Source organism: Haliotis rubra, unplaced genomic scaffold (assembly GCF_003918875.1).
Source record: "Haliotis rubra isolate DU_JTF1 unplaced genomic scaffold, ASM391887v1 Scf1, whole genome shotgun sequence".
NCBI lineage: Eukaryota > Metazoa > Mollusca > Gastropoda > Lepetellida > Haliotidae > Haliotis > Haliotis rubra.
Window position 1 is genome coordinate 1648987 of NW_025764891.1, and position 27898 is coordinate 1676884.

Sequence of the window (27898 nt, forward strand, 5' to 3'; positions counted from 1 at the left end):
ATTTATAAAGTCAAGTATGTCCGTTTATCCGTATCATATGGTTATATTGCTTTGAAACGTTTTAGATTTACAGATTCGTCCAAAGGTAGCCGGGATGTTCGGGGGGGAACTTCTGGACATATCCGGTCCGTGCCTGAATCAAAGCGTGAATGTCATGTGTCGGTTCGGGAGCGGCGAGACTTCAGTAACCTCTGAGGGGTTCAGGTTTAACTCCATGAGGTTGAGATGTCCAGTTCCAAGACTTGCAGGAACAGGTTTTGTCCCCGTATCTGTGTCTATAGATGGTGGTAATAATTATACTGGGAGTGCAGATATCTATATTGGTAAGTGTTGGAGGCGACATGAATATGTAAACAATAAGCTTGTCTCCACAACCACCACTATGACATAAGAACTGCTCTGTGAGTTTCTGGGTTTTGTGTTTGTACAAACACCTCACGTTTTTTTTTTAAATGCTGACGAAATAGTGGATGAGGCGGTAAAACTCTGTGACTATTTCCATCAAATTTGTTGTTGGATCAAATATTTTGTCAACATCCCTCAAACACATTGATTTACTGGGGGTGATTAATGTGGAGTAAAGCTCACATACTATGAATCGCGTAATACGTTCTACACACTGCATACTATAAAGGTACGTGTATATCTACACAAGAATGTCCTATCCTTTATGTTAAACTTTAGCATAACAGTTTGTTCTATAAATTTCAGTCGTGTTAGGAAAGCTGGAGCTGGTTGCTCCGGGCGGAAGTAACCCCTGGAGAGAGGTCAACCCGCCCAGCCTCACTATGAGATGGGATCCGGTTGCCTTGTCAAAAGAAGAGGGGGTACTCGTGGAGATCAGAGTGGTTGGGTACAGGGAGGATGGAGACCAGGTGAGGAAACAAGGGGAAGAGGAGAACTGAGTTAGCAAAAAACGTGACAAGTAGAATCACTTCTTTGATCGATTAGGCCTATGTTCCTGATCCCGATATAAACACTATGATCTTGTTCAACTAAATGTTTGGTAAATTAACATTACTGGTCCCGATTGTTCAGATATCAAGTGATGCAGATCATGGGTTAATTGACATTTCTCATTGTTATTATAAGGTATACTATTCCAAAAAAGATACGCATAACCCAGAAATCGGTTGCGAAAATGTTGTATTTTCAAACATATATAACTCGTTTACAAATAGACTTTAAGAAATGAATTTTTACATCAGTTTAGAAGAAGGTAATGTCTATACAATCAAGTGGATAATTTTAGATAACTAACAGAGACGTTGAGCGCGATGATGACCACGTAGCATGGCTCTGACGTCGGGTCTCCTGGCTGTCAGTCGAATCTCTCTCAACCTGTTCCGTACAGTTTGACCGTATATCCTCCGAAGTCCAGGCACCCTGGCTGCTGTGCTCTCACACGTGGCAGTACAATCACGCAAATGTAGTACCCGGATGTACCGATCTTGGGCTGCAGTGGTGACTCGAGGTCTGCCTGTACGGGATGGTCATTTGTCATAGCAGTGATATCGTGCTCAGACTAACATTCAGACGCCTGGCAACAGAAAATTGGTAATCTCCAGCGTGCATTGGCGATGTTCCGTGTCGCAGCGTCAAGACTTGGCGTAGTGATTTGACCTTGAAACTCCTTCAAAACAGATGCCGATTTGCGACAGTAATCTGGATAGCCAGACAGTGCATGCTCTTTGCTGCTCAATTTCAACTGAAAGGTGATTTCTATTGCGCTGTGGCGATGCCTTTTTAATTCTTGTAAGAAATCTCATCAAAATCAACATTTTCAGGTAAAGTCGACTTTTCACGTGTGCAATTGTGTAAAATCATGTTATCAACACTTTTGTTACATATTTTGACGATTTTTTTAACACAATAGGTAATTAATAATTTTTTAAGAAATACAAAACGCCTATGCGTTTCTTTTTTGGGATAGTTTATATAAATTTTGCTTTCTGTTTAACGCCCTGTTTATAAATCCAGCTATATAACGTCGGAATGTAAATAATTGTCTCTGGACCCGACAATCCAACCACTGACATCGTGAGGCATCCTCGATTATCCCCCTGGTGTACGTTACGATAACTCTCCACTATACCCTGGGTGCATCTACGGCTCGGCCCAATGATTTTATTGCCTCCCTTGGTTGGCTTTTTATCCAGGCAGGTGTCTACGCTGGGAAGTTGAGCGTACCAATCACAACTCACTATCGCTTTTTATCCCCACGGCATGTAATGCGGGGGGATATAGTCGTTGCCTCGTTCGTCTGTCCGTCCGTCCGTCCGTCCGTCCGTAATGATTTTGTTTCCGGAGCATAACTCAAAGACCGTTCGATATTTTTCAACAAAAATTGGTAGATAAGTCAAACATAACCTAAGGTTGTGCCTTTTGCTATTTACAGATTATTGTCTTTTTTTAATTTTTCCCGGCTTCCATGGAAACGATTCGGACTTAGTCAGTAAAGTGAGGGGTGGGCTTCGTTTCCGGAGCATAACTCAAGAACCGTTCAATATTTTTCAACAAAACTTGGTAGATATATCAAACAGAACCTCAAGTGGTGCCTTTTGCTATTTGCAGATTTTGGGCATTTTTATTTTTCCCGGTTTCCACTTAGTCCCAAAAGGGAGGAGTGGGCTTCGTTTCCGAAGCATAACTCAAGAAACGTTCAACATTTTTCAACAAAACTTGGTAGATATATCAAACAGATCCTAAAGTGGCGCCTTTTGCTATTTGGCAGAATTTGGCATATTTATTTTTCTCGATTTTCATGGAAACGATTCGGACTTAATCCCAAAAGGGAGGGTGGGCTTCGATTCCGGAGTATAACTCAAGAACCGTTCAATATTTTTCAACAAAACTTGGTAGATATATCAAACAGAACCTTAAGTGGTGCCTTTTGCTGTTTGCAGATTTTGGGCAGATTTTCCCGGTTTATCGATTCGCTTATCCAAAAGGAGGGTTTTCGTTTCGGAGCACAACTCGAAAATTAATACAAAATTGGCAGATATGTAGGCAGATCCCAAAGTGGTGCTTTGGTATTTGCAGATTTTATCATTTATATTTTTCTCGGTTTCCATGGAAACGAACAGTCTCAAAAGGGCGGGTACGTTTCGGAGCACAACTCAAAAACTTCTTAATATCTTTCAGTAAAACTTGGCAGATATGTGAGGCAGATCTTGAAGTGGTGCCTTTTGCTATTTGCAGATATTTGTCATTTATTTTTTTTATGATTTCCATTGATCGATTTGCACTTAGTCTAAAATCAAGCTGGACTTTTAGTAACTGTCAGATGATTTGTTCTTTCAAAGATGTGGGGGCCGGTGGGGATATGTCATCTTCTGATGACTCTTGTTAAATTATCTAACCGATTAAACTTGTCAACACAATAATATATTGTTGCAGATACTCTGAAATAAGGAGTTCTTGCATATATTTTTTTTCAGGTTTCAGACCTGTCGTTTGTCAGTATTTTTCCCCCCAAATCTGCGATTTCGCACTGCAAACAAACTTTGGCAGCTGCGACCGCTATCTTTGTTGACACTGGCAAGCTCGGTTGTAACGGCGGCTTATCTGATTGGCTACTGTGAGAATGCGGAGCCAGCAAAGGGAGGTAATAAAATCATCGAGCCGAGCCGTAGATGCATCCAAGGTATAGTGGAGAGTTATCGTAACGTATACCCTGGAGATTATCGAGGATGATCATGGGGAATCTAAGTACATACCTGTATCGGCGTTACTTTGGTGGCAGTAGTAATTAGAATGTGCCTTAATCCCTATACTGACTGACTGACAGAGTTTGGGTTTACGCCGCGTTTAGCAATATTCCAGCAACATCACGGCGGGGGACACCAGAAATGGGCTTCACACATTGTACCCATGTGGGGATTCGAACCCGGGTCTTCGGCGTGCCGAGCCAACGCTTTAACCATTAGGCTACCCCACCGTCCCCTTAATCCCTATAAGATATTCTCGTCCGTTACAAACCACATGGCGAACTGGTTATTGTTTTTGTTTAGTTTGGTTGTTGTTTAGCGCCGCAGTCAGCAATGTGCTAGTTATATGACCACGGTATGTAAATAAGCAGATATTGCTTTACATTTATATGTCAGCAAACATACATAAATTGTAAAAGTGATTCTTCCTCAAAATATTCAAAGTATATTTCAATCGTCAATACCTCATGAACACTTTCACTCCAGATAAACTGGAAGACTCTGAGTATCCTCTCATCTGAAGCAGCCAACTCAGGCGAGTTCACCTTCACACCCTCGGACCACCAGTGTCAGCCGGAAGACTGTGCAGTGTATGAGATCGGTTTTGTGGAGGTGGAGCTGAAAAGGGATTTCCGCACACGGGCCAACACTAAACTGTAAGTCGAGGCTTTGGCGTCGTCATTTCACAACTATTACCGGCCATACTCTTGCCAGGAGTATTAGAGCATCGTACGGCTTTTGCTCTGATTTTTTTGGTTTTTAGGGTTGCACGATTCAAGTGCCCAGTAAGACTGTAAAGAGTGTGCTTGAGTGAGTTTGTGTTTTACTACGCTTTTAGCAATATTCCAGCAATATTACGGCGCCGCACACCAGACTGGGACTTAGCATGCACATTGTACGAGTTCACCTCTAGGCTGCACCACCACCCTCAAGGCTTTGGTATGGTAGACGAATGGCATGCGGTACTTTACAAATTTGACGCATCATGGACAGTGAAGATCCTGGTTAGAATTGATCTTCAGCAACCCATGCTTGTCGTAAGAGGCGACTAACGGGATCGGTGTCAGGCTCGCTGACTTGGTTGACACATGTCATTGTATCCCAAGTACGTAGATCGATGCTGAAGCTGTTGATCGCTGGAATGTCTGTTATCCGGTAAGAACGTAGGCTCTGTTGAATACTAATGATACACTTAGAGACTAAATAAATACTAAATCTGCAGAATATCATGACGACCTTGTTGGTAATCTGTTTCAGAGCAGTAAAATCAGGGGTAACTCCTTTAGGATGGTTCGTGAATAGCGCCATGAGCAGGCTCCATGGCTCCAACTGGGCTCCTCAGCTTTGTACCTCGTGGTACAACAAGGACAAGGTGAACATGACGTGGATGGACAAGCTGTTGTACTGCCCATGTACCCTCTCCCAAGGACTGTCCGACTTTGGCCGCTGGCAGTCTCAGTCTGGGTGCAACATATTCTCAACCAGCCCCGACAACTGCTTCTACCACAAAGAGGCTGTTCACTGCGTCCGCTCCCTCCAGCCATCGTACGTATGCAGGGACCTGGTATTAGGCCACAAGTATTATGGATCAGTATAAATTCCAAAAATGGAAATTAAAATTTCACAGTTCATATTCATATAGTTACTTATGTTCTGGCATTTTAGATCTTAAATGGATTTCACGTATGTCCGGACCAATCATGAGGTAGACGCTTAATACTTCGTCGCTATTGTTGTTACCCGTGAAGATCCGGGTTAGAATTGGTCTAACTAATGGATGGGGTGGTAAGGCTCGCTGACTTGGCTGACACCTGTCGTCGTATCCTAATTGCGCAGATCGATGCTGATGCTGTTGATCACTGGATTGTCTGGTCCAGACACGATTATTTACAGACCGCCACCATATAGCTGATATATTGCTGAGTGCGACGTTACAAACACAATTTTTGTTGCATATATGCATTGTTAAAGTAAGAAGAAAATACATTACATTAAGGGTGACATTATTTAATTTAAACGTCAAAACCAGAGAACAACCAGTAAAAGGCAAAACGGTGTTGACATTTTCCACATTTAGCAAGTCAAGGGCATCTTTCAGTTTCTGAAGTAAGATATTTCATAGAAGTGTCTTTTTCAGATCTACAGGAGCAGGAAATCAGTGTTGCTACGGCAAAGACGGCCTGCTTATCTACGCCGCCGACACCTACCAAGGCAGCACCCCCGACCGCAGCCACGACTGGGGCGCCGCCCCCTACAACAAACCCGGCCGTGTACCCTCATTGTCTCACTGGATCAAGGATGTCGTCACCTTCTACTACTGTTGTCTGTGGACGGAGTACAGCCACTGTAATTACTACATGGACCAGCGGGCTACCCGGGACTGTAACGGGTACCGCCCTCCTAAGGCAGGTGAGGATACCAATTTGAAATTTAATGTATACTTGTGGAAAGGAATTAGGGAACACATGAAAGTACAAATGTTCCTTTATTCTTTTCCAGGTTTCTTCACAAGGCATGTATTGCACTGTGGGTGAAATTCTGGAAATGAATAAAGGAACACTTGTACTTTCATGTGTTCCCTTATTCGTTTCCATGAGTATATAATGGACAAACCGATGCTGCAACGGGTACCTTTTACCTGTAGCATGTCAGGGTCTCATTTTGAGTCACCTGGAATTAAGTCGGGTTTCGCCCTCCTAGGTAAAGCAGGTGAGGATGCCAAATTTGAATGAAAATTGGACGAACGGGCGCTGTAACGGCTACCTCCCCATAAAGCGGGTAAGGGTATCCAGTGGGCCACCTGGTGCTCTTACATCACCCGCCCTCCTAAGGTGTGTAAGGGTGTCACCTTCGGCTACCGTTTTGTTGTTGAGGGTTAACACTTTGTTGTTGAGGGTTAACATTTATAAACAGACAGGGGTACCATATTGTGGGACTCTTGGTTGTAACTGGTCATAGTCTACTGATTCAGGCAAGATGGGAGTTATAGAAGGCCATTGAGGATAGTAACGGGTAACAAGACACGATATGGCATGGCCTATGACAGCGGAACGAAACTTCCAAACGTCTATTCAAGTGAATTGTATTGAATATCTGCCGAAACATCTTCAGTGTGGAATCAGCAGAAAGGCATGTTACCGGCTTAACTTTCTTAAAGGTTACAAAGTGATAATATCGAAAGTGTGGCCGATCCAAATGGCATCTTTGTGTAGTTCCTTGTTTTGATTTGAATTACACTTTAACTCAAAACGTGTGTTTTTCGTGTTATTGCCATCTTGAACGAGATTCGCTGATACGCCTTGGGTTAACAAACACATAGATGGCATACTGATTCATCAATGTCCAAAATACGAAACGCATTAAGTTCCGATTTTGTACTGACGCCGATCTTTCATCAATAATCTAGACAAATTTTGTTTCTGGACCAGCTTAATTTTTACTGTTCATATTATAGATAATTTAGTACATATGGTTGATATATCCACACCCTAACATAGGGGGTGAAATACAAGATAATCTTACAAATTGTACGAATTCATCACTGATTATTAAGCATTTCAAGCATTTGTTTTGAAGATATTGTTCATTTCTAGCATTTGCGTACGGCGACCCCCACATGATGACATTTGACGGAAAACTGTACAACTTTGGTGGCAAGGGAGACTACTATCTTGTAAAGTCGGACCAGTTTTCTCTTCAAGGGAAGTTCGACATAGGAGAACAGAACCATGGTAAAGTGAAATTCTGGTAGATATTTACGTCTAATATACATGTACATGCCACCCAGGCCATCTAGTATAGTTACTGCGATGACATAACTTATAGCATGGAGTGAGGTCAATGGCCTGTGTAACCATGCCGATATCAATATAAGTGTACCTAATAAGATGAATAATAGACATTTGTTTCAATTATGTGTTTGTATTTTCAATTGTTCTTGTGCTTGATATTGTCCTTGATGCTGTTGCTATTGACACTGGTTCAGATCTTTGTAAATGTTAGATGTATATATGTTCCAGCTGATGTTCCAGATATGTTCTTGTTGATTCAGTTGTCCTTGATGCTGTTGCTGTTCAGACTTTTTGCAAATATTAGATGTATGTTTCAGCTGACGGTAGCCGCCTTAACGCCACCGTGTTGACGTCAGTGGCCATGTTGGGGGTGTCTGGCCCCAGAGTGGAGATACGTCTCGCTCCCCCCGGGCTCAACAGTGGCAGGCGTCTCGATGTCTTTGTGGATGGACAAATGAAGTTGTTTGATGCTTCGGCCATGTTTAAGCAAACATTCAGCGGTAATATGTATTCGTGTGTCTACATGTGAACTTTCAGTAGAAGGTGAAAATATGGTTAACTAAAAATGCAAATATATAAAATCCAGGGATAGGCAGTAATTATCTACATATATTACCCATGGAGATTTCGGACTGGGATAAGGGTGAACATGCTCTGTGACTTCTACCTTCTAGAGTGTCTTCCTACTTCAGAGGCGGTCGGATAGCCAAGTGATTAAAACGTTCGCTCGTCACGCCGAAGTCCCGGGTTCGATTCCCCGCATGAGTATAATGTGTGAACCTCTCTTCTGGCGCCCCCGGCCATGATATTGCTTGATTAATGCTAAAAACAACCGGCATAGAAGCAACTCTTTTCAATTGACAACGTCAGTTTCTCACAACTTAAATCACTGTCTCTTCCAGATTTGGTTATCTGCACCATCATATTGTTGGAATATTCCGGGGCTAAACTACAAGCAAAGAAACGAATCAATCATATATATTGACAACATATCGTATTATTAAAACAAAGAAAGATAGTTGCGAATACCATGTTATATCGTTCAGGTGGTGTCTCTGTCATCAACGTTGCTATCGACCCCGACAACAACCTCCACGACAACTTCACCGTCATCATGCAGTCGGGAGTAGGGGTGCAAGTAGCGGCGGTAAACAGACTCCTTCACGTCATCGTCAACATGCCGCCAGCCCTCAAGGTGGGAGCTCTAATGACAAATTGAACTGCATTAATATGTGAAATGTGGTATTGTATGTGAGTGAGTGAGTGAGTTTAGTTTTTCAGTATGAAGTGTCAACAGCATGAGCATCGATGCGCAATTGGGAACCGATGACATGTGTCAACCAAGTCAGCGAAACTGACCACCCGAAGTCGCCTCTACGACAAGATAGTCGCCTTTTATGGCAAGAGATTGACCTATTCTACCCCGGATCTTCACGGGTCTGGGTATGAGTGTAAGGGCTGAGAGTTGATACAACGTGCGATCGATAAACTTCAGTCACAGGCATTTCATGTCTCAGGGATGACCATGATGAACCTAGTTCACCAGTGTTAAAAAAGGGTATCTTTGGGGAATACCCGAAGTATAAAATGGAACCTTAAATGAAAAACACAATTTCTGCAAGGGTAAATCGAAAAAACACCAGCAAAGTATTGTAATGATACACAGGTTTACAAGTAACACGTCACAATTTAATTCTGGACTCACGAAAGTCCAGAAAATCCCCTCACTATGTCCACTTTCTGACAAAGGATTTGACAAAATTAAACATGCAAAAAAAATTTTAAATGATTTTTTTCCGAAAACTCAAAATTACCACGGGCGTGAATGTTTAGTTTCACTCAGAATTCATGTTTTTTAAAGTTGTAAATGAATGAATGTATGTTTATTCGTATCATGACACAAAATTCAACTCATTTTGACTTAATTCGGCTAATTTAGAGCGGTATTAAAAAAACTCGCCCATGGGCGAAAAACATTTACTTTTACTCAAAATACATGTTTTTCAAATGGGGATGATGCAATGCTACGTCAGGTGTAGGAATTTCTTCCTTTACGTCGGGGATATTGTTGCACTCAACACTTAGAGTTGTTTTGCTTGAAAACACTGCCATTGTACCTTTTCTGTTATAAGACTGTAAAACGACAAGAATAAGATATGATTTTAAAGTAATTATATCAAAACTCAAAAGATAAAATTGTCAGGCGTAAATTGCATGTATACTATTAGTACCTAATAATATTCATAATGTTTTTTCATTCATGATGGAATCAATAAATCAAATAGATTAGGTTTAACTATGACGTCACTATTTGCGCCAACCTCGGGTATCAGAGGTTAACACTGTTAGCAAGAACTCATAACCACGCTTAACTTGGACTATATCTTTGTCAACTGTCACAAGTCAGCTGTATTGCAGGTCGTGGACATTTATCGTTTTGGTGAATTTCACGAACTAGGCTTAGGGTACTAGTATATTGAAAATCCAATGAACACAATCAGCGTGGATGTTTGATTCAAAACCAGAATCCGTGAGTCTGTCTGACCTATGAGATACGTTTGTGCAGAGCGAATAACGTGCTTTTTAACAACTGGGAATATGCCAGAAAACAATCCAGGTGAGTAGACCCGTCGACTTGTATCTTCTATAACCATATACATACATTACCATGTCATTACCATCCAGGAAAAAATGGTAATTACTCGTATATATTATCTCATGGGGATAGGAGAGAAATAATTTTGGAATAATTTCAACATAACATATTTATTTTCGTGTACAAAGTCGAATAGCTGTTATAAGTAGGTATCTTCATTCTATTGTCGTGTGTCTGGTACAAATGTGAATTAACATGTCTTGTAATTTACAGAACACCACTTCTGGTTTGATGGGCACCTGGAACGACATGGTGGCTGACGACTTCACCCCGAAGAGCGGAGGTGTCGTCGAGATCGGGGCCCCGAAGGCCGACGTCTATCAATTATTTGGCAAAACATGTATGTAGGTGTAGTCTTGATGCGTGTAAATACACTCCGGTGTATCAGGGGAAAATACGGTTATAACCATTTATTTGTTGAAACAACAGTTGAACCATTGTCCTTCGGTCGAAACATTATGAGGTGAGGTGAAATTGGGTTTAACATCGTGCTTGAGAATATTTCTCTCATATGACGACGTGCATGCGTGTGTATGTGTATGTGCGGCTGCTTGTACTAGCCCAGACTTATGCTGGTTTTATAGTGCTAGCCCACTGAGATACCATGCCGCAGTGAAGCATGAATACCCCCACTCAGACACATTATACTGACTCCGAGCCGACCAGTCCTTGTTGTACCCATTAATGCCGAGGGCCATGCAGGGACCAACAAGTACCATATTTTAACGTCTCTTGGTATGACGCGGTCGGGGATCAAACCCGCGACCTTCCGCTTTTCGGGCGGACGCTCTAACCACTACACCACGGAGGCAGTCCGAAACATTATGAGAGCGCACTGGGGTTTTTTTGAACGCTTGACTGAACTCCGTGTCAGCTTGTGTGAAAAGGAATTCCCAAGTGTGTGGATGGTGCAGAAAAAACTAATTAAAACGGTAAGGGAAAATCTGGGATTCGAACTCATCATTATAGGATCATGGAAGTCTAAGGGACGCAACTCATATGAATGTAACAATTTATGTTTGTTTCCTAATAGCCCGTATCTACTGGTTCATTGATTGTTGTTGATGTGTTTTCACCCGTGTCAACTGATACATTGCATTTATGTTTGTTTGTTGTATTCAGGGAACGTGCTGTCAAGTGAGTCATTGTTCAAGCATCAAAACGCCGCCGACATGAACTTCATCCCTATCTACGATGCTTCCCAGTTACCCCAGGGGACGGGTGTCACCGAGGTCGAACTTGCCACCGTCTGCGGGATGGACGCTCAATGTCGGTTTGACTACGTCGTTACAGGCAGTTCAGTTGTGGCCGCTGCTTCGAGGCAGGCTGCCGGATGGTTTACTGACATCAAGAGCTTCCAACAACCCGGTATGTGTTGTGAATATATCATTCTTTTGTGATATATTCTGGTTGAACAGGTGTAGCACAGCAAGATTCAGCAGGGTGGAGTACCATTGCAGTTTAAAGTACTTATGCTCTAAATAGATTGGTTGGTTGTTTAATGCTGCATTCAGCAGTAGTCCAGCTATAGCGGTCTGTAAATAATCGAGCCTGGACCAGACAATCCAGTGATCAACAGCATGAACATCGCTCTCCGCAATTGGAATACGATAAAATGTGTCGTTAGTCTCCCCTTACGACAAGTATGGGTTGCTAAAGACCAACAGAGGTGGAAATAACCTATTGCCCGACGTCCGAGTCCAGTGCTTTTTTCTGTCGGGCAAGCAAATTTGTATATCACGCTGTACCGGTGTCCAGTTGACCTTCCAGTGATAATAATGCTGTTTATTTAAAAAAATCAATAAGAAAACGGCCGGTATAGTGGAAAAATGATCAGGGCAAGTGATTTTACATGTGCCACTGTACCGGAGTACACTAGCAATTTTAAAGTTATTTCCACCCCCTGACCAAGTCTAAAACGTGTTCTAAATAGGTATACTAAATAGGTATCAATATGATATTACTGAAATACTGCTAAACACATCTTCCATCCTTCAAGTGATCAGAAGGGACTGTCCATATAACCTGGGTGGACTCGCAACGTTATAATGTTTGATTTTACGTCACCTGCTTGTCACGTCATAATTGATTGTATTCGACCTTTAGGTTACCATACTGAAGCGCATATAGTTGTCACATAAATAGCTATCACCTAAAATGGTTTTCACTGAATCTTCATACATTCGTTACATACGTCACAAGCAGGATGAACAGAACTTTTCGAGCTGACCGCCTGTGTAGAGCCTGAATAATAACCCCCTCACTTGATTTGTTTCACAAAATGTTGGCTCATTTCAGCTCAGTCCTGTGGCCTGCTTAACGTACCCTTTGCAACAAAATCCAGCCGTAACTACACATATGGAAACACTGTGACCGTCACCGGCTGCCGTAACAAGGGCACAGTGAAAGGGGAGACAACTTATCAGTGTTCCATGAGCACCAACAACGAGCTCCGATGGACGCCTGACGTGACGGCAGAGTGTGTTGTAATGGATGACAAGAAGGCTGAATATACAGGTATCAATTAATGGGCATCAATTCCGGGACCACCTTTCAATCTTACATTAATTACTCAATAATGCGCGTATTGTGGCCTTTGTCAGTTTAACTATCTTCTTGTAGGCTTCGTGGTTGCCTTTACAAACTACGTTATAACTGGCTTTGTTCCTACACTACTTTGGCAGACAATACAAAAATACTAGTGGTGGTCCGATTAATTGCAATAATCGAAGATTGGCCGTAGTGACTAAACGACCAAGCAATCGATCATAATTTCTCATAATCGAACACAAACAATTCTGGAACACTTGTTTTCATTAACAATATTTTTCACATGGTTGGTTTTGTCTGCTACATTTCGTAAGCACTACAAGCTCGTTTCAAGTCATGATTGAATTTATCTTAAAGATTCCAAGAAATTTATGTACCTAACATGCTAGTCATCATTTAAAGATGTGAAATTTTGCCAAAAACTCCAGAAGAACTACATTTTTTCCCCCTTATTTTAATGTGCATTAACAAATTTCATAAATGACGCTAACCAATTATTTTCGATGATTGATCGGTAGTAATGAAGCAATCATCAATTTTGAGATTTTAACCAATTCCCAACACTAAAAAATACTATATCGAATGTATGGACACACTCTGTCATCCATATTTTTTCAAATCTTTTCATCAAATCTTTCTTTGCCATAAGGGTCGATCAAATGGATTGGGTGATTAGACTCTGTGACGTGGTTGATTGTCTGTCATTGTTCACCGTCGGTTTGGATTGTCGCTCACAATATCGATCACCGGTTTATCAGACCCAAATAATTTACAGTCCGCCGTGAAAAGATTTATTTGAGGCGTTAAACAACAAATTAACATATCAAATCTTATGTCAGTTACAGTCACCATGTCTTCAAATTTCCAATTTTATCGTCGATTTTAACAATGTTTTATGTGGGCATGTGAGGTTGATGTAGGAGGAAAGCCCGAGGAGATGCGGGTCTCGTTTTCGGTGATACGCTGGAGCTCGAGTATGGCGCTGATTGAGCTAGAACATAATCGGGATCAACCAGGATTCCACCTCACAAACATTGGTCTCTTGCGTGCCAAAGGATGCAACTCGGCACTGAGATAAGCGTCGGTTTAGGTGACTTGGACACCAATATAAAATTTTAAGTATCAAATCATCTGTCACTCATGGGGAGAGTGCAAAATATGAAAACAAAACTGAACTGAGTGGTGCTTAGAGCAGAATCTAACGCACAGCTTCGCAGAATATGACAGACACTTCTTCACAGTCATCAAGCACACTAACCAACATGTGGAATACAATTAAACGTAAATCTACTGCTGCCAATTTCTTCCAGGTCCAGACAACGTCGCGGCAACTGTTGGCATCATCGTTACCGGTTCTCTGGTTTCCATCATAATCATCGTAGTAGTAGTCGTACGCGAGCGCCGGAAATATAGACGACAGGGTCTTTTGAAAAAGAAGAGGTATGGATTGTAATAGTACTTGTAATTTACCAAAATATTGGAACTTCATCATAAGCCTTAAACATAACTGTTTGCCCTCTGACGACCACGTTTTTCATTTATTTCATTTCAAAATTACCAAATGAACGATTTTGGCGTTTTCTTTGTAAATGAACGCACTTTTAATTGTACGTAAGACCAGAGGGTCATCACTGTTCAAGTTATTTCGTTGGGGTTTTTTTCAGAACCATGTCTTGATCTGGCATCAGGCTGATTGCAAGACCAACGTTTGTAACCATGTATGCGAATAGGAAAAGACGTTGTGAATACTGTCTGTTGGCGAGCTGTCTCCACAACAACCTTCAAGTCACCAGAGGTGGTGTATGAACTGACCCTGAAATGCTGTGAACCTAGGAAGTTTTTTCTGTATAATTTTCACCACGATTTGCTTGTTACGTTTTCGAATCTGTTTTGTCCGGTCGTTCTCTTGAAATGACATTTTCGTTTTGAATGTGTCTGTGTAAGTTATATCATACTCTATTGAAAAAGGTTCAGGGTCACAAATATTTTAGAAAGTTATTTTGTAGAGAAGATGACAACATAATTACATAAGGATATTAACCAACACAGTCATGATCCCTAACATTGCTTGTACAGTATATTTTGGTTGGAAATGTGCAAGTACGTTATACTTCCACTAGGGGAAACCTGTCCTCGGAGGCATGTGCTTTTGTTCCAGTTATTGTTCACTATCTCCACTTCTTGAGATACATAAAACATATTTACCGAAATAATTGTAATACACGAAATGGGGTTGGAAGATGATAAGCATCTTTTCGACTCTTTGTCAAAGACATTAACCGGCAGGAATCCGTTTACTGGGTGTTAAACACAATACTCAACAAGTCATAACAATGATGACATTGACAATTGTATTGCTCAGATATTTTAGAAACACGTCAGCGAAATAATATACAACATTACTTAAAACTTCGGTGTGAGATGTGATATATGAATTTGTGAAAATGAATCATATGTAATAGAACGCTAAAATATTGTTTGATCGGCATTTTAGAAGTTGGCGTGTCCGAAATGAAGCATGCAACCTTTGATTACCAGTTTAGCTTGATAAGGGTGTCAAAATCTACATCGAAACGTCGCTTGATGCAATACACAAGAAGTTGTCATCCATAAAGTTGTATGATTCATTCTTAACGCTGAAATATATAAACATATGTGATTTGTTCTGGTTGCCTTTATTACATACTAACTACTTTTCTATATCCTAGATTTGTAATGATTCTTCCACATATATGCCAGACTATACATTACAAACATTTGTCGCATGCAGCACTTGTAATGTCGAGCTCGCCCCTGCATTGAGGTTTTTGGGAATGTGTTTTCGTGTGGCACTGTTAAACTTTCACCATCATGTGTGAGCGAATATGTGAATCTCGATACGATTGCTTCATTATAAATAACACACTCTCATATTTAATCAGATATTAAAAAAGTATTTTATACATATATGTTTCATTGTTTGGAAAAATAAATAATCATTTTAAAGATAACACAACTGGTTCGGCCTTGTTATGTGTTTATCTTATCGGGATAAAGACCAAGCTATATACCACCCAGTCAGAATTCAGTGTTCAAGTCGGCAACCTATAACGCCTGTCGTAAAAGGCGACGCAGTTTACTTCGTAGAATGCTGGTGACCGTACAGTAAGATGTATGTACATGACGTTTGTAATGCGAATGTGACGATGGGCCCATGCGAATTGAACTGAATTGAATTAAAAGAATCAGTAATTAAAACCATACAAACGTATTATGATTGAAATGTCAGGATATTTCCTAATTCGACGTATCTATGACGTCCGATGAAATTCTCTGTTTTGACTTTTATAAATGTTCTCATGGGTTTTTAAGGTGAACAAATGACTTGCTTTTGCATGTGTCTGTTATGGTTGCCACCCGTCGGGCAGGAAACGCTAACACCCGGTGTCATCACTTTTCTCAGTGATTCATAAACTCATGATCGTTATATAGTGGGAACCCGTGAAGGTCCGGGTTAGAATGAACCTTCAGTAACCCATGCTTGTTGTAAGAGGTGACTAACGGGATCGGGTGGTCAGGCTCGCTGGCTTGGTTGACACATGTCATCGGTTCCCAATTGCGCAGATCGATGCTCATGCTGTTGATCACTGGATTGTCTGGTCCAGACACGATTATTTACAGACCGCCGTCATATAGCTGGAATATTGCTGAGTGCGGCGTAAAACTGAACTCACTCACTATATTGTGGGATCGAACAATCGACATTCCCTTTTGCCGATGTTTCTTATAAATATGAAAATGTTTTTTGTCGGGTATGTTTTCATGTCAAACGCAATAGTATGACTTTTATTGTGAAGATCACGGTTAGAATTGGTCCTCAGCAACGCTTGCCTGACCTAAGAGGCGACTAACGGGATCTGTTGTTCAGGTTCACTTCCTTGTCAAATGCTTGTTATCGTTGATGCATAGGCCGATGCTACCTCTGGTCAACACATGAATGAAACCTCGGCCATATGTAAGACAGTTGTAATATTGTAGTGGTAAACAGAGACATAAACGTCTGAAGCATACTAAGACCTTATTTAATTTTAGCAGAGGATAGACTGAATGTTCAGGCCTGAAATGTGACAATGTATAATTAATTATTATATGGGTAATTATATAGCGCTATAGTCCATCCCATCTACCTGCATGCTCAAAGCGCTTTGTTTTTCCCTCGATAATTGGATGTCAGTCTCAATGGTACATCGGGTGTTTCAATCTCAACTCCCTGGGGATCATACAATTCGTGCAGCGCGCCAAGTAGCATTCCCATTCTTACGAGGTACTCATTCACAGCTTGATGGACTTGGACACATAGTCACAGTACTTTGTCCAATTTGTTTGGAGACTTGGTCTATAGATCAACTGACATAACTATTTGACACGGCCAAGAAACACATGCTTTCCACTCCATTTCAAGTTCAAATTGCCGTGATCATTCCGACTACTTGGAACATTATGACTGGCAGTGTATTGGTTCATCTGTGCCCTTGTCTGGTGCTTTCTCCATTTCAGTTTTGTGTTCATATTTATCTGGAACAAAACGTTTTTGCTAAAAAGTATCATATCCTTAAAATAAATATAAAAATATAAATTCAGCTTATTATCTATATATTCTATAGTTAAACTCGTGGAAGATACGGGTTAGAATTGGTCTTCAGCAACCCATGCTTGTTGTACCAACGAGATGAGATGGTCAGCTCGCTAACTTGCGTAATGCATGACATCGAGTCAAAATAGCGCAAATTGATGTTCATGATGCCAATCACTGGACTGTCTGGTCCAGGTGTATACGGCGCTGCTTTAAAATGTTTCTTCCTAAACAGCTTAACTTTTTAATCTTACCTTTATCTCTGAAGAAAACCCACGTGACGATGACGTCAACAATTTCCACCAGTGTTAACACACTTCCACCCAGACACAGCCCAAGTGTTCCACCAATATCACCTGCAATGAGAACAGTGTCGTGTTCAATACACGGGAGTCTACAGCAGACTTTGGTGTACATTGAATACTATAACATCTGGAACAGATATTGCTTAAGAACAAAAGAAGTAAATAAAGATGCCATGCACACAAATACTACATGTTGACAAAGGGATTGTATCCGATTCTTTAACAATACAATTGTAAACCAAGAACATCATAGTTCAAACAATAGTTTGTTGATACCCAGTGGAGTATTATTTATCTGAAAAATATCTGAAAATAGAATAACTATTGATACAATAAATCTATTTATAGATGCTGATGGGCAAAGGAAAGTATATTGAGTCTTCTTTTGTATTCATTTGAACGAATTATTTTTAAATATTATTATGAAAATGTAACCTTTGCTCATTCGTACATTTGCAAATAAGCGTCCGAAAACACACTATAAGAGTACATGTCCAACGACATTGCAATTTGTTTGTTGCCCGAAGAAACTATGCTATTACCAATCAGAGACAACCATGGGTAGCCTTCCATCTGTTTGACTTCAGTGTACGACATGTCGACCAGGCCGATGTCAACTTTCATCAGGTTAGGCCCGGGATTCCTAAATGTAATGAGTAATTTGTCTCCGTTTCAACGGCCTTTCTGTTATCCCAGCAAACGTAGAACGTCATGACAAAGTTTTGGATACGTTTTGGAAGGTTGCATTTACCCGAATAACGTTTTCAGTTGCTGTCTAACCACTGGTATCAAAATCGTTGAATGTATTCTTTTCACAAAAGCTATTGTAAGATGAGTATTTACAATTGAAGTCCAGCCAATACTGGGAAGAAAGCATTACCTTGAAATTGAAAAACAAATTAACATCCAAATATACTTCCCATCAATACTTTAGACTCACTTAAAACACTCACTATATGTTATGTGTGTGTGCGTGCGTGCGTGTGTGTGGTTACATCGAAGATTGATTTCTCCATTGCCTTGGGGGAACCAACTGCAAACCTTATCAAACCTTATTAGCATCAAATTGCTAAAAAGCATGTGCAAATATCGTGTATGTAAACAGCTACGTTTTGGTGTAAAGTTTTGTTAAGAATTCGCCAAGTTGTACTGATTTTATCATTTATTGAAGTCATGGCAATAATCTTTTCAACGTTATGAATTTGTTGTACAATGCATCAATTCATATGTAAATAGTACCTTTAAACAGTGTGGAATATTTTGCAAAATTTAGTTTAGAACAGTTGACTGAAGTAAGTGGCTATATTTACACTAGTGAGTATAAACTTATGATGGGAAGTATATCGTCAACAACGTTCAAAAATCATTACCTCAAATGCAATGGTACAGAAAGGCTGCTCAGAATATAAAACGCACGGCGGATATATTTAAGGCTTAGAGTTATGTTTATATAAATTCAAGGGCAAGCATAACTCCAAGCATACACATGTAATGAACTGAATCTAAATAAAATGTGCCCTGAATCTAAATAAAAGGTGTCCTTTCAGATTAATGTTCTCACCATGTACACCAACGCATGTAGATGTCAGAGCATCTTGAGATTGTTACAGGGTGTACACAAAACATACGGTATCAATATCCTGTTAAATATTACTGGAGAAATAATACATGCACAGTATCAAACAGCTACCACCATTTGGCACTGCCCTTCTCGAGACTCTTACTGTAGAAGTTAGACAGTGCACCTACCTAATCATGTCTTCAACCTCAGCTTTGCCTATCAATGATTTCGCCCAATATTCTTCGGTGGCTTCTTCGAAAGATTTGCATTGGGATACTAAGTCACCATACGTTTCCAAAAGAGCAGAAACATTGGCATGTAGTCTAGCAAACTCGTCTTTGATCGTGTCGAGACCTACAGTCCTGTTGACATCCTTACTCAGGGGCCATGAAAAATTTCTCTCTTGTTTGTTTCTGTCGCGCTTCCTTCAACATACATAGACACAGCTTCCTCAAAATTTCCAAAATGTTCTTTAATGTCATAGAAGAAACCTTCAGAGACAGAACAAGTCTTTATAGCATTGGTATTGATAACCTGCTCCGCTGCGATAAAGGCTGTCAAGCATCCTTTCAGATTCGCCGAATGTGTACAAGATTTGGAACCAATCTGAATATTTGTTCGTAACTTTAAATTAAACCGAAAGTCGTCGAAAGTCTGGTACAAGTCTGATGTATTCAAGGCATCCTGGAAGATGGGAAAGTCGGTGATGATTTTATTGCTTAGGTGATATATATGTTCCAGCAGATCTGCAAGGGTTGAGATATCGTCTGTAAATCTGGGGTTGATTTCATTAAGGAGTGCCCAGGACTGCACGTAGATGGGGTTCTCATCCGGGTTATCTGGCCAGTCACTGTTGTCACGTTGGTCTTCCAGACGCGATGTTATGGTGTACCTCTTGGACATATCCACCTCAGATAGGATGAGATCGTAACGGGTCACGTTGCACGGGCTGGTGCAGTTTGAGATCGGGGTTGCATTGTCCATCTTGTCTGAAAGAAATATACCAAATGAACGTATCTATATTCTCTCAGTTCATTTCACTCTTTCAAGACCAATAATCTAGGAAGCAAAACTGAAACTGTAGTCCAATTAGAAATGATTGTACAGACATTTTCACACTTTTAAGAAACTAAGAGCAACAGTTAAGTTTCACGATGACGGGACAATGAGGGACAAGATGAAAACAAAACCGAAGTACAAAAGTGAGTCAATGTGTCATCGCTATCCTGACCCGTTGTTGTCAAAACAGTCCACGTATTGGAACAATTCAGAATTTAGCATTTCAAGTTCTACGTCGACACCTTCGCTTAAGTCATCTTCGCATACTTAATATGGACTAGAGTAGAATCTGATTTTTGTTCGTTTTAAAGTTCAATTTTTGTTCACGCAAAGAAAACTATTAAAACGATAAGTAGTTCACCTAATCGATCCTTCACACATCCGATCAGCTCTGAAAATGTGCAGTAGCTTGTATTTGGCATACCTGAAACAATTTGAACATTGAAAACAGTCGGTGATAATATCGGAATTGTTGATAGACTTAGCAGTATATATATAATAACGTATCAGGTTAATGTGCCAGACTACAGGCATTGGAGAAGGTTTCAAGGCCTTTTTGGATTTGATCCCACGTCCACATGTGTCATCGTTTACTCTCTGTGGTCCATTCATATCATTTACACAACTCCTGTGCCTTTTACGCACCGTGGAACCTGATTCGGTAAAAAGTAGAGACTGTTATTCTCTGGTATTGACGCCTTATATTGTATAATCTAGAATACACAACTCACTTGGCATGAAGAAGTGCCGGCATCCACAGGTTTTCTGGATGTACCGGTAGAGATTGTTAATTATGCAGTTGGTGGTTGTGTACTGGGTACCAAGAGGGAGTTCTTTGAGAAGTGTATCCTCACAATTTCCGTGAGGAGCAGCTAGACTCGTCTCCTGTGATACAAATAAGTTTCAGTGTCTGTTATCAGTGAGTTTTATACTTTTTAAGAACCGTACATTCGCCTTGTAGAATAGTACACAATGAGTTACCCTTACCCTGGTTTTCTCTAAACCTATAGAAGTCCATGTACCAGATGCAATCGAAACTCCGCGACTGGTTGTCAGTGTGGGGAATTCTGATTGGTCATGGATGTAGATTAATGCGCCTATCGTACCACGTGGTCCACGAATGTAGTCCCATGGTTCCAGAGACAGAACGAGTCTCAGACCCCCATCGCTTCCTGTGCAAAGTAATTAACATATTAATACGCATTTACAAATAGGACACTTTCGTGATATGAAATGACAGATGTTTGAAATCTATTCTATTTTATCAGAACATAGACATTTGTCCTAAGGTAATTGATCAGCTTTGCCTATAGCGAAAAACCGATGTCAGTAAAATAAGTAGGTCTGAGGACTTCCTCATGCAGGTCACGTCAAAGTGACCTTTAATCCGAGGGTGCATAGCTGATTCCTAAAGCTATATATATTTTACACCAGTGGAAGGAAACTATTGATTTAAATCAGAAACACAGTCAATGGGTAGCGTCGACTACCGGTTGGTCATTTCACTGAATGAAGAGAAGTAGATGAAGAATAGTCAGTGGCGTCATAATGAGAGAGGTTCATTCATAGCATACCGTTCAGTCGATAGTCACAGAATAGAAATAATTAATCATCAGTGAGATCTGTTGACGAATGGAGGTGTAACTGACCTGGATTGTCAGTGGAGAGAGACGAGTTCTGGTTGAAGATGTAGCACAAGCCAGCATCTGTGAGTGTTGGGATGAAGTCGTCGGGGCCACAGCGCTCATTCCTCCACTCACACCTGTTGAATACCGAATACGTCATTGTTAAATATGCATCACAATAATTTTAATAAACTGTTTTAGGTTACTATACTATTCTAAAATAGAGAATTATACATTTACACTCTCCAAACAGGGTTCATTGTGAACACTGCATGAAATAAAACACTCAAAATCAGTAAACACCAGTGTTGACTTTTTGTGTTAAATGACGTAATGGTTGGGTGCTTTGGTCAGTCAGATAACAAAATCTATCGTCATCTGATGGTCAACAAATAAGGCAAGTAAGGTGTCCCTGTTACACCGTCTACTATTCATCTCATTTAAGGTATAAATATCAATAGTCGTGGCACATGTGTATTGAATATCGCCTTCTTTTTAATAGTATACATGAATCCTTCTCACCTATGTATGAACATATCCGCCTTGTGTGACGCTGTTGTGTAGAGGTCACGTGGGGATATCCTGTCCAAGTATGGTCCCAAGACTTCCAGGAACTTCTGTGTCCATGTGTCTGTCTGTCCCTCACTTGAGCCAGGAGAAGGGTTGATCAACCTGTAGTATTCAGTAATAGCCTGGTAAACAGTCGGAGAGCCGTGACTTTCTTCCTCCATGGCGAACAATCGGCGTGTTCTGATGAAGACATAATTTTGACGGTAATGAGGATTTTATGATATCGATTTTGCAAAGTATTGCCAGCAAAACAAACAATGCTGAATTTTATCTTATAAAGACTTTCTTTTAAGTGGAAATGAACGAACATCAAATACGCAAATACGCATAAATGTAAAACGCTTGGGATATTAAAGAACCTGGTTGCCTGGTTATATCTTGAGCACCCCTTGAGATAAGAAACTGAACTGTCTTTCAGGATTAGATGAGGCCTTGAGTTGTTCATTACGTTTTCCTGGTTTCAACGTTGTGTTTGGTTTGGAACACACTCGGAAGAATTGGCACTGCACATTCATGTATACGGTTAGATTCCTGCAACTGTCTTCCTCTGTCAGATGGTAACGGATGAGTATTATTGATTGATTGGTCCACAAATATTAACATTGCTTCTAATTTAGCGACTGCACATTCGTCTCACAATTCGACCGATCTTGATATACTTTCAACAATGAAACCTCGGCGTCCACTCTTGTGTCATTTCGTGCAATATCGCTTTAAACGTGAAAATAATCTCCCCACTAACGATCCACGTACCTCAGTGGGTTGATGTTGCACAAGGTCACGGCCGGAAATGCCATGCTGTCAGGGGAGATAATCCTTCTGCTGACTGTAGTCGGATACAACAAATACAGATGGATGTTGTCGTAGAGTTGCAACGCCAAGCAGACCGTCACAGACAGCAGCGACAAACCCCAGATGATCCTAAATTGGATCGGTTACAAGAGTCAGTAACATAATTGTTAGATAACAATACCATACATGTCAGAGTATCATATATGTTAGTTCTATTCAAAAGAAATTAAAGATCACTCGACTTTGTAGTATGATTACATTACTTTATCCGTCTTGTCATGACAGCGTTGTATAAATGTTTTCCGTGAAGGCACCTGTAGTGACAACGGATCTAAATGTCCCAGAATGTAACAGTATTTAATCCCATACTGGCCCCGATTTGGTAAGCTTGTACATATTTTGTAAGCACGTTACGAGTGTCTGTCGGTTTTAGAACAGTTGTAAAGGCCTGCGGCTTCAAACACTAAACCGACATTTATATATGGTTTAGTTTAAGCAGAACTATCTTAGGGTTATGGAAAGGTTTTCACGATCTATCTCTTCACTAAATGAGAAATCGACTGTGAACTAAACCAGGAATTACCTTCTTATTAGTCCACTGTCTCTTTCAAATATCTGTTTCACTCCAGATATACCGACATTTTCAGCTATCTTCCCAGATAGCTGCATCTTGGAACTGAAAAAAATGTCTACTCAATAACTTGAAACTATAAAGATTTTAAAACGTATGTTGATCTTTGTGGCAAGCAGATAGGATCGAGAGTCGTGAAGAAGATGCCATTTATAATATATCATAAATTATTTAGGCTTTCTAGTTTCATGTCTAGACATAGTTTAGACGTTGTAATTATGAGAGGAATGCATATGTTACATAGAAATGAGTTGGAGTGCGTTCCTTTTTCAATGCATTGATTATTGTTTTCCTGTTATTTACAAAACCACAAACGAATTGGATTCAGGGGTTTTGGAAACGCTGTATGAATACACGTGTTAGTACATGATGGGTCAAACCCGAGTTATTACAAGTTGAAAGTTGTCCAGCAATACGCATACCTATGGCATGCCCACGTTGATGATTTATGAGTCGCGGCATATAGCGTAGATCGATGATCATGCTGTTGATCACTGGATTGTCTGGCCCAGACTCGATTATTTACATACCGCCGCCATATAGCTGGAATATTGCTGAGTGCGGCATTAAAAAACAACCAACCAACTTTTCACAGATGCAATTTTCTTACTAATTGGGCACTACATTCTATATCTTTACATGAAAAAGAGACATTTCATAAATCGCATCGTGTATTTTCGAACGAAACATTAACTTTTGTTCAAACACTGAAATACTCTATTTCACCACAGAAACTGAATTCGATTTTGAAAAGTGACTAACTGTCTTGTGTCATCACTAATGCCTTCCACTTTGATTACCAATGAAATTATTTATCTCTTTCTTCAGATAATTGGGAATTGAAAATATTCATTTTCGTTCACAGTTTAAATTCACATATTTTGTAAACGTTCACTGTCTATCCTTTCAAATGCTTCTTCTGATACTTCATATTAACAGTATTCTGTATGACACTGTTCCAGGAGTATATGACAAAATATTAACATTACTTACGTTTCTTCAAGAAGTACCTTCCAACTCAGGGGCTTGTCAAACGCCCTAATCACGTCTTATATACGGCTTCTTTATCAATACGCCCAGCCATTCAACGATGAGAGCAGGTGTCCACAGCAAGATAATCAAACAGCAATTATGCTTCAACAAAGGCTAATGTACCCAAACAGTCCAATGTGTTCTTCTGATATCCAGTTCGATTGATATCGATGTCTGCTCTGTAACCATCTTATTACCATCAGTGCTATCTATTTCACCATTCAGCGTAACATGTGTTTCTTTCAAATACACTCAAATTACCATTCATGGTAGATTAGTTAACTGATAGAAATCAGACATTTATATAATCCATCAATGGTATTATTTCTGCTCAGAGATGCACGTTCCAGGATGGACTCATTACAAGGAATTTACTTCTTCTTGTCTACGCGTTGTTAAGGCGATCTCTGGTTCTTTCTATCACACGAAGGATCTCGTAATTTCAAGCTAATTCCATCGTTAAATGTACTCGTATATCAAACTTATACGTAACTACAAACAACAGAATTGTAGATTAAATCAAATGTTGTAGTCTCTGATAGAAAGATATGGTCATATTGATAACTTCAGTGTTGGATGTATATGGCTTTTAAAATATACTGAATATCTTTTTTCTGTTTCTTTGATTAAATTTCTTTAATAAGACTTCAAAACGTTTTACTCAAGAAATGTCGAGGACTTTTCCAACTTTGACGCATCGGCGGTCGAAATTCTGATCGACGTCGTTCCCTATCGCTGTGTTCCCCTCATATTTTGGTAAATCACCTGACTTGTCTTTGCAAACATAAACACATGTTCATGATAGTCGGAATCGCATAATGGACTCACATGACCATTGAAACGAGTTGCCGCTTATATACCACCGGAATTGTATTTTATATAATGTTGGGAAAATAAGAGATTCTGATGTATTTATGAGGTGAGGTGAGGTGAAATTGGGTTTAACGTCGTGCTTGAGAATATTTCGCTCATATGACGACGTGCATGCGTGTGTATGTGTATGTGCGTCTGCTTGTACTAGCCCTGACTGAAGCTGGTTTTATAGTGCTAGCCCACTGAGATACCATGCCGCAGTGAAGCATGAATACCCCACTCAGACACATTATACTGACTCCGAGCCGACCAGTCCTTGTTTTACCCATTAATGCCGAGCGCCAGACAGGGACCAACCAGTACCATATTTTAACGTATTTTGGTATGACGCGGTCGGGGATCGAACCCGCGACCTTCCGCTCTCCGGGCGGACGCTCTAACCACTACACCACGGAGGTGGTCTGATGTTTTTATGTAAAACCAGGGACAATCTACAACGTTATATAGTCTCCCTGGTAAAACGCATGTAACTTCTTATCACATTTATGAATGTATTTTGGGCCAGTCGCCTATTACTGAATAAAGTGTCTGTCTGTCAGAATTGTATGTTGTGTTGGATTTTTACTTTCCTTTTCAGCAATTTGAAGTTAGTTTACAAAGGAGTTCGGGAACTTTGTATCCAAATCGATCTTGAAATCTCAATAAAATGAATTATTTACCTATATTCCTGCGTTTAAAATAGACTCATACTCGTTGTTTATAAGCAGATGGCTGTAACTGGGCAGCATATTTTGTCTTACTGATTGAAGGGCGGTAGGGTAGTATAGTGGTTAAAGCGTTCTTTCATCACGTCGAAGACCTGGGTTCGATTCCCCGCATGGGTACAGTATGTGAAGCCGATTTCTAGTGTCCCCCGCCACGATGTTGCTGGAATGTTGCTAAAAGCGGCGTAAAGCCATACTCACTCACTTACTGATTGAAATACCCGCAGGATAGATGCGCAGCACTTTGTTCCCAGAAACATAAAAGTTGATTGATCGATGAACAAAAATGTATTAAGACACGACACACGGATTCCTTCACGGGTCAATGACTGCCGACTGGGACTGAGTTTAGTTTTTAGTGCAATATTTAAAGCATTCGTTCGTCACGCCAGAAATGGGAACACCCATGTGAGGTTCGATTCCCCTACATGGGTACAATGTGTGAAGCCCATTTCTGGTGTCCCCCGCCGTGATATTGCTGGAATATTGCTAAAAGCGGCGTAAAACCATACTCACTCACGCACGGGTCATATTGAGACCAGCTCCAGCGTTGGAAATCCCAATTATCGGATCAAAAGAATACTTTTTACGTTTTAGATCCAAGTGTTTTCACTTACTAAGGTTTTTTACTGATTATGCTGAGATATTATCTAAATTGTCTATTATGTTACACATATCTATACCCACAGGGTGTCATTCCAAAGACTTCTTCTAAAAGACAAACAAACCCAAATGTAAATATAAACGTTTTTTAATCTAACATTCATTGATAGCAAAACTTCATTTAATCACCATACACAAATGATTTAAATTATACCTACGTATAAGCTCCTGTGTTTGCCAAATAAAACTCACACAGCCTGGAAACATGGTACTAAACATGATAAACTCCTTGTTGATACATGCTATACATTGTATTTCCCTTTTGAATATTTCAAAGCAAGACATCTACCTGACTATGCTAATCACTAGGACATGTTCACCGGTTTGTTTTGCAAATACCCGGTGTCATCACTGATCCATTCATATCCCTTTCACATCCATTTTGCCTTTTACGACCAATGGAACCTACTTTGTCGGATAATCTGATTCTTCTCCAGCGCTGACATTTAATATTCAGAAAAACAAAAAGTATGTTTATAATGTTTACATTATGCTAGATTCTTGAATGAGTATTCGTAAGAATCGGACAAATGATGCTAGATTTCACTTCTTTTTTTTTATTGTAAAAACTGCATAAAGATTTAAAAAGTTCAGTTGACTATCTACGTTTTGGTCCAGGCACAGACCCTAACATTATCATATAAAAACGTTCATGTCATGCTTGTTGCCACACGAGGGTTAAGACTCTCTCTAATGTGACATCTGTTTAATCCGATATTTTCCCAATCCAGAGCAGTGTCGAATTACACAAAGCCTACTCTATG

The 27898-nt window shown here is 40.2% G+C and overlaps 3 protein-coding genes across 3 annotated transcripts in view; 1 reads left to right on the forward strand and 2 right to left on the reverse strand.

Annotated features, from left to right (window-relative positions):
• Positions 1-15702, forward strand: part of LOC124286646 — a 38573-nt gene extending 22871 nt beyond the window's left edge. Inside the window, exons 24-36 of the mRNA XM_046723081.1 lie at positions 66-323; positions 712-875; positions 4197-4366; positions 4968-5255; positions 5848-6119; positions 7304-7441; positions 7819-8001; positions 8548-8696; positions 10371-10497; positions 11280-11525; positions 12456-12674; positions 14018-14147; positions 14372-15702. Coding sequence (XP_046579037.1) covers positions 66-323; positions 712-875; positions 4197-4366; positions 4968-5255; positions 5848-6119; positions 7304-7441; positions 7819-8001; positions 8548-8696; positions 10371-10497; positions 11280-11525; positions 12456-12674; positions 14018-14147; positions 14372-14384 — 2357 coding nt within the window. The 3' untranslated portion in view covers positions 14385-15702. The remainder of the gene's footprint in view (positions 1-65; positions 324-711; positions 876-4196; positions 4367-4967; positions 5256-5847; positions 6120-7303; positions 7442-7818; positions 8002-8547; positions 8697-10370; positions 10498-11279; positions 11526-12455; positions 12675-14017; positions 14148-14371) is intronic.
• Positions 15703-16844: 1142 nt separating this feature from the next.
• LOC124258253 (acid-sensing ion channel 3-like) lies at positions 16845-18259 on the reverse strand. Its single transcript, XM_046692648.1, has 3 exons — positions 18167-18259; positions 17574-17675; positions 16845-17261 (listed from the first exon to the last, which is right to left on the reverse strand). The coding sequence occupies exons 1-3, from the start codon at positions 18246-18248 to the stop codon at positions 17185-17187; spliced, it is 261 nt and encodes an 86-aa protein (XP_046548604.1). The 5' UTR covers positions 18249-18259; the 3' UTR covers positions 16845-17184.
• A 1126-nt stretch (positions 18260-19385) lies between these two features.
• Positions 19386-22029, reverse strand: LOC124286735 (acid-sensing ion channel 2-like). The gene is made up of 5 exons (XM_046723194.1): positions 21894-22029; positions 21232-21416; positions 20976-21129; positions 20606-20668; positions 19386-20174 (listed from the first exon to the last, which is right to left on the reverse strand). Exons 1-5 carry the CDS (start codon positions 22027-22029, stop codon positions 19564-19566), a joined length of 1149 nt encoding a protein of 382 aa, XP_046579150.1. The 3' UTR covers positions 19386-19563.
• Positions 22030-27898: the final 5869 nt, after the last annotated feature.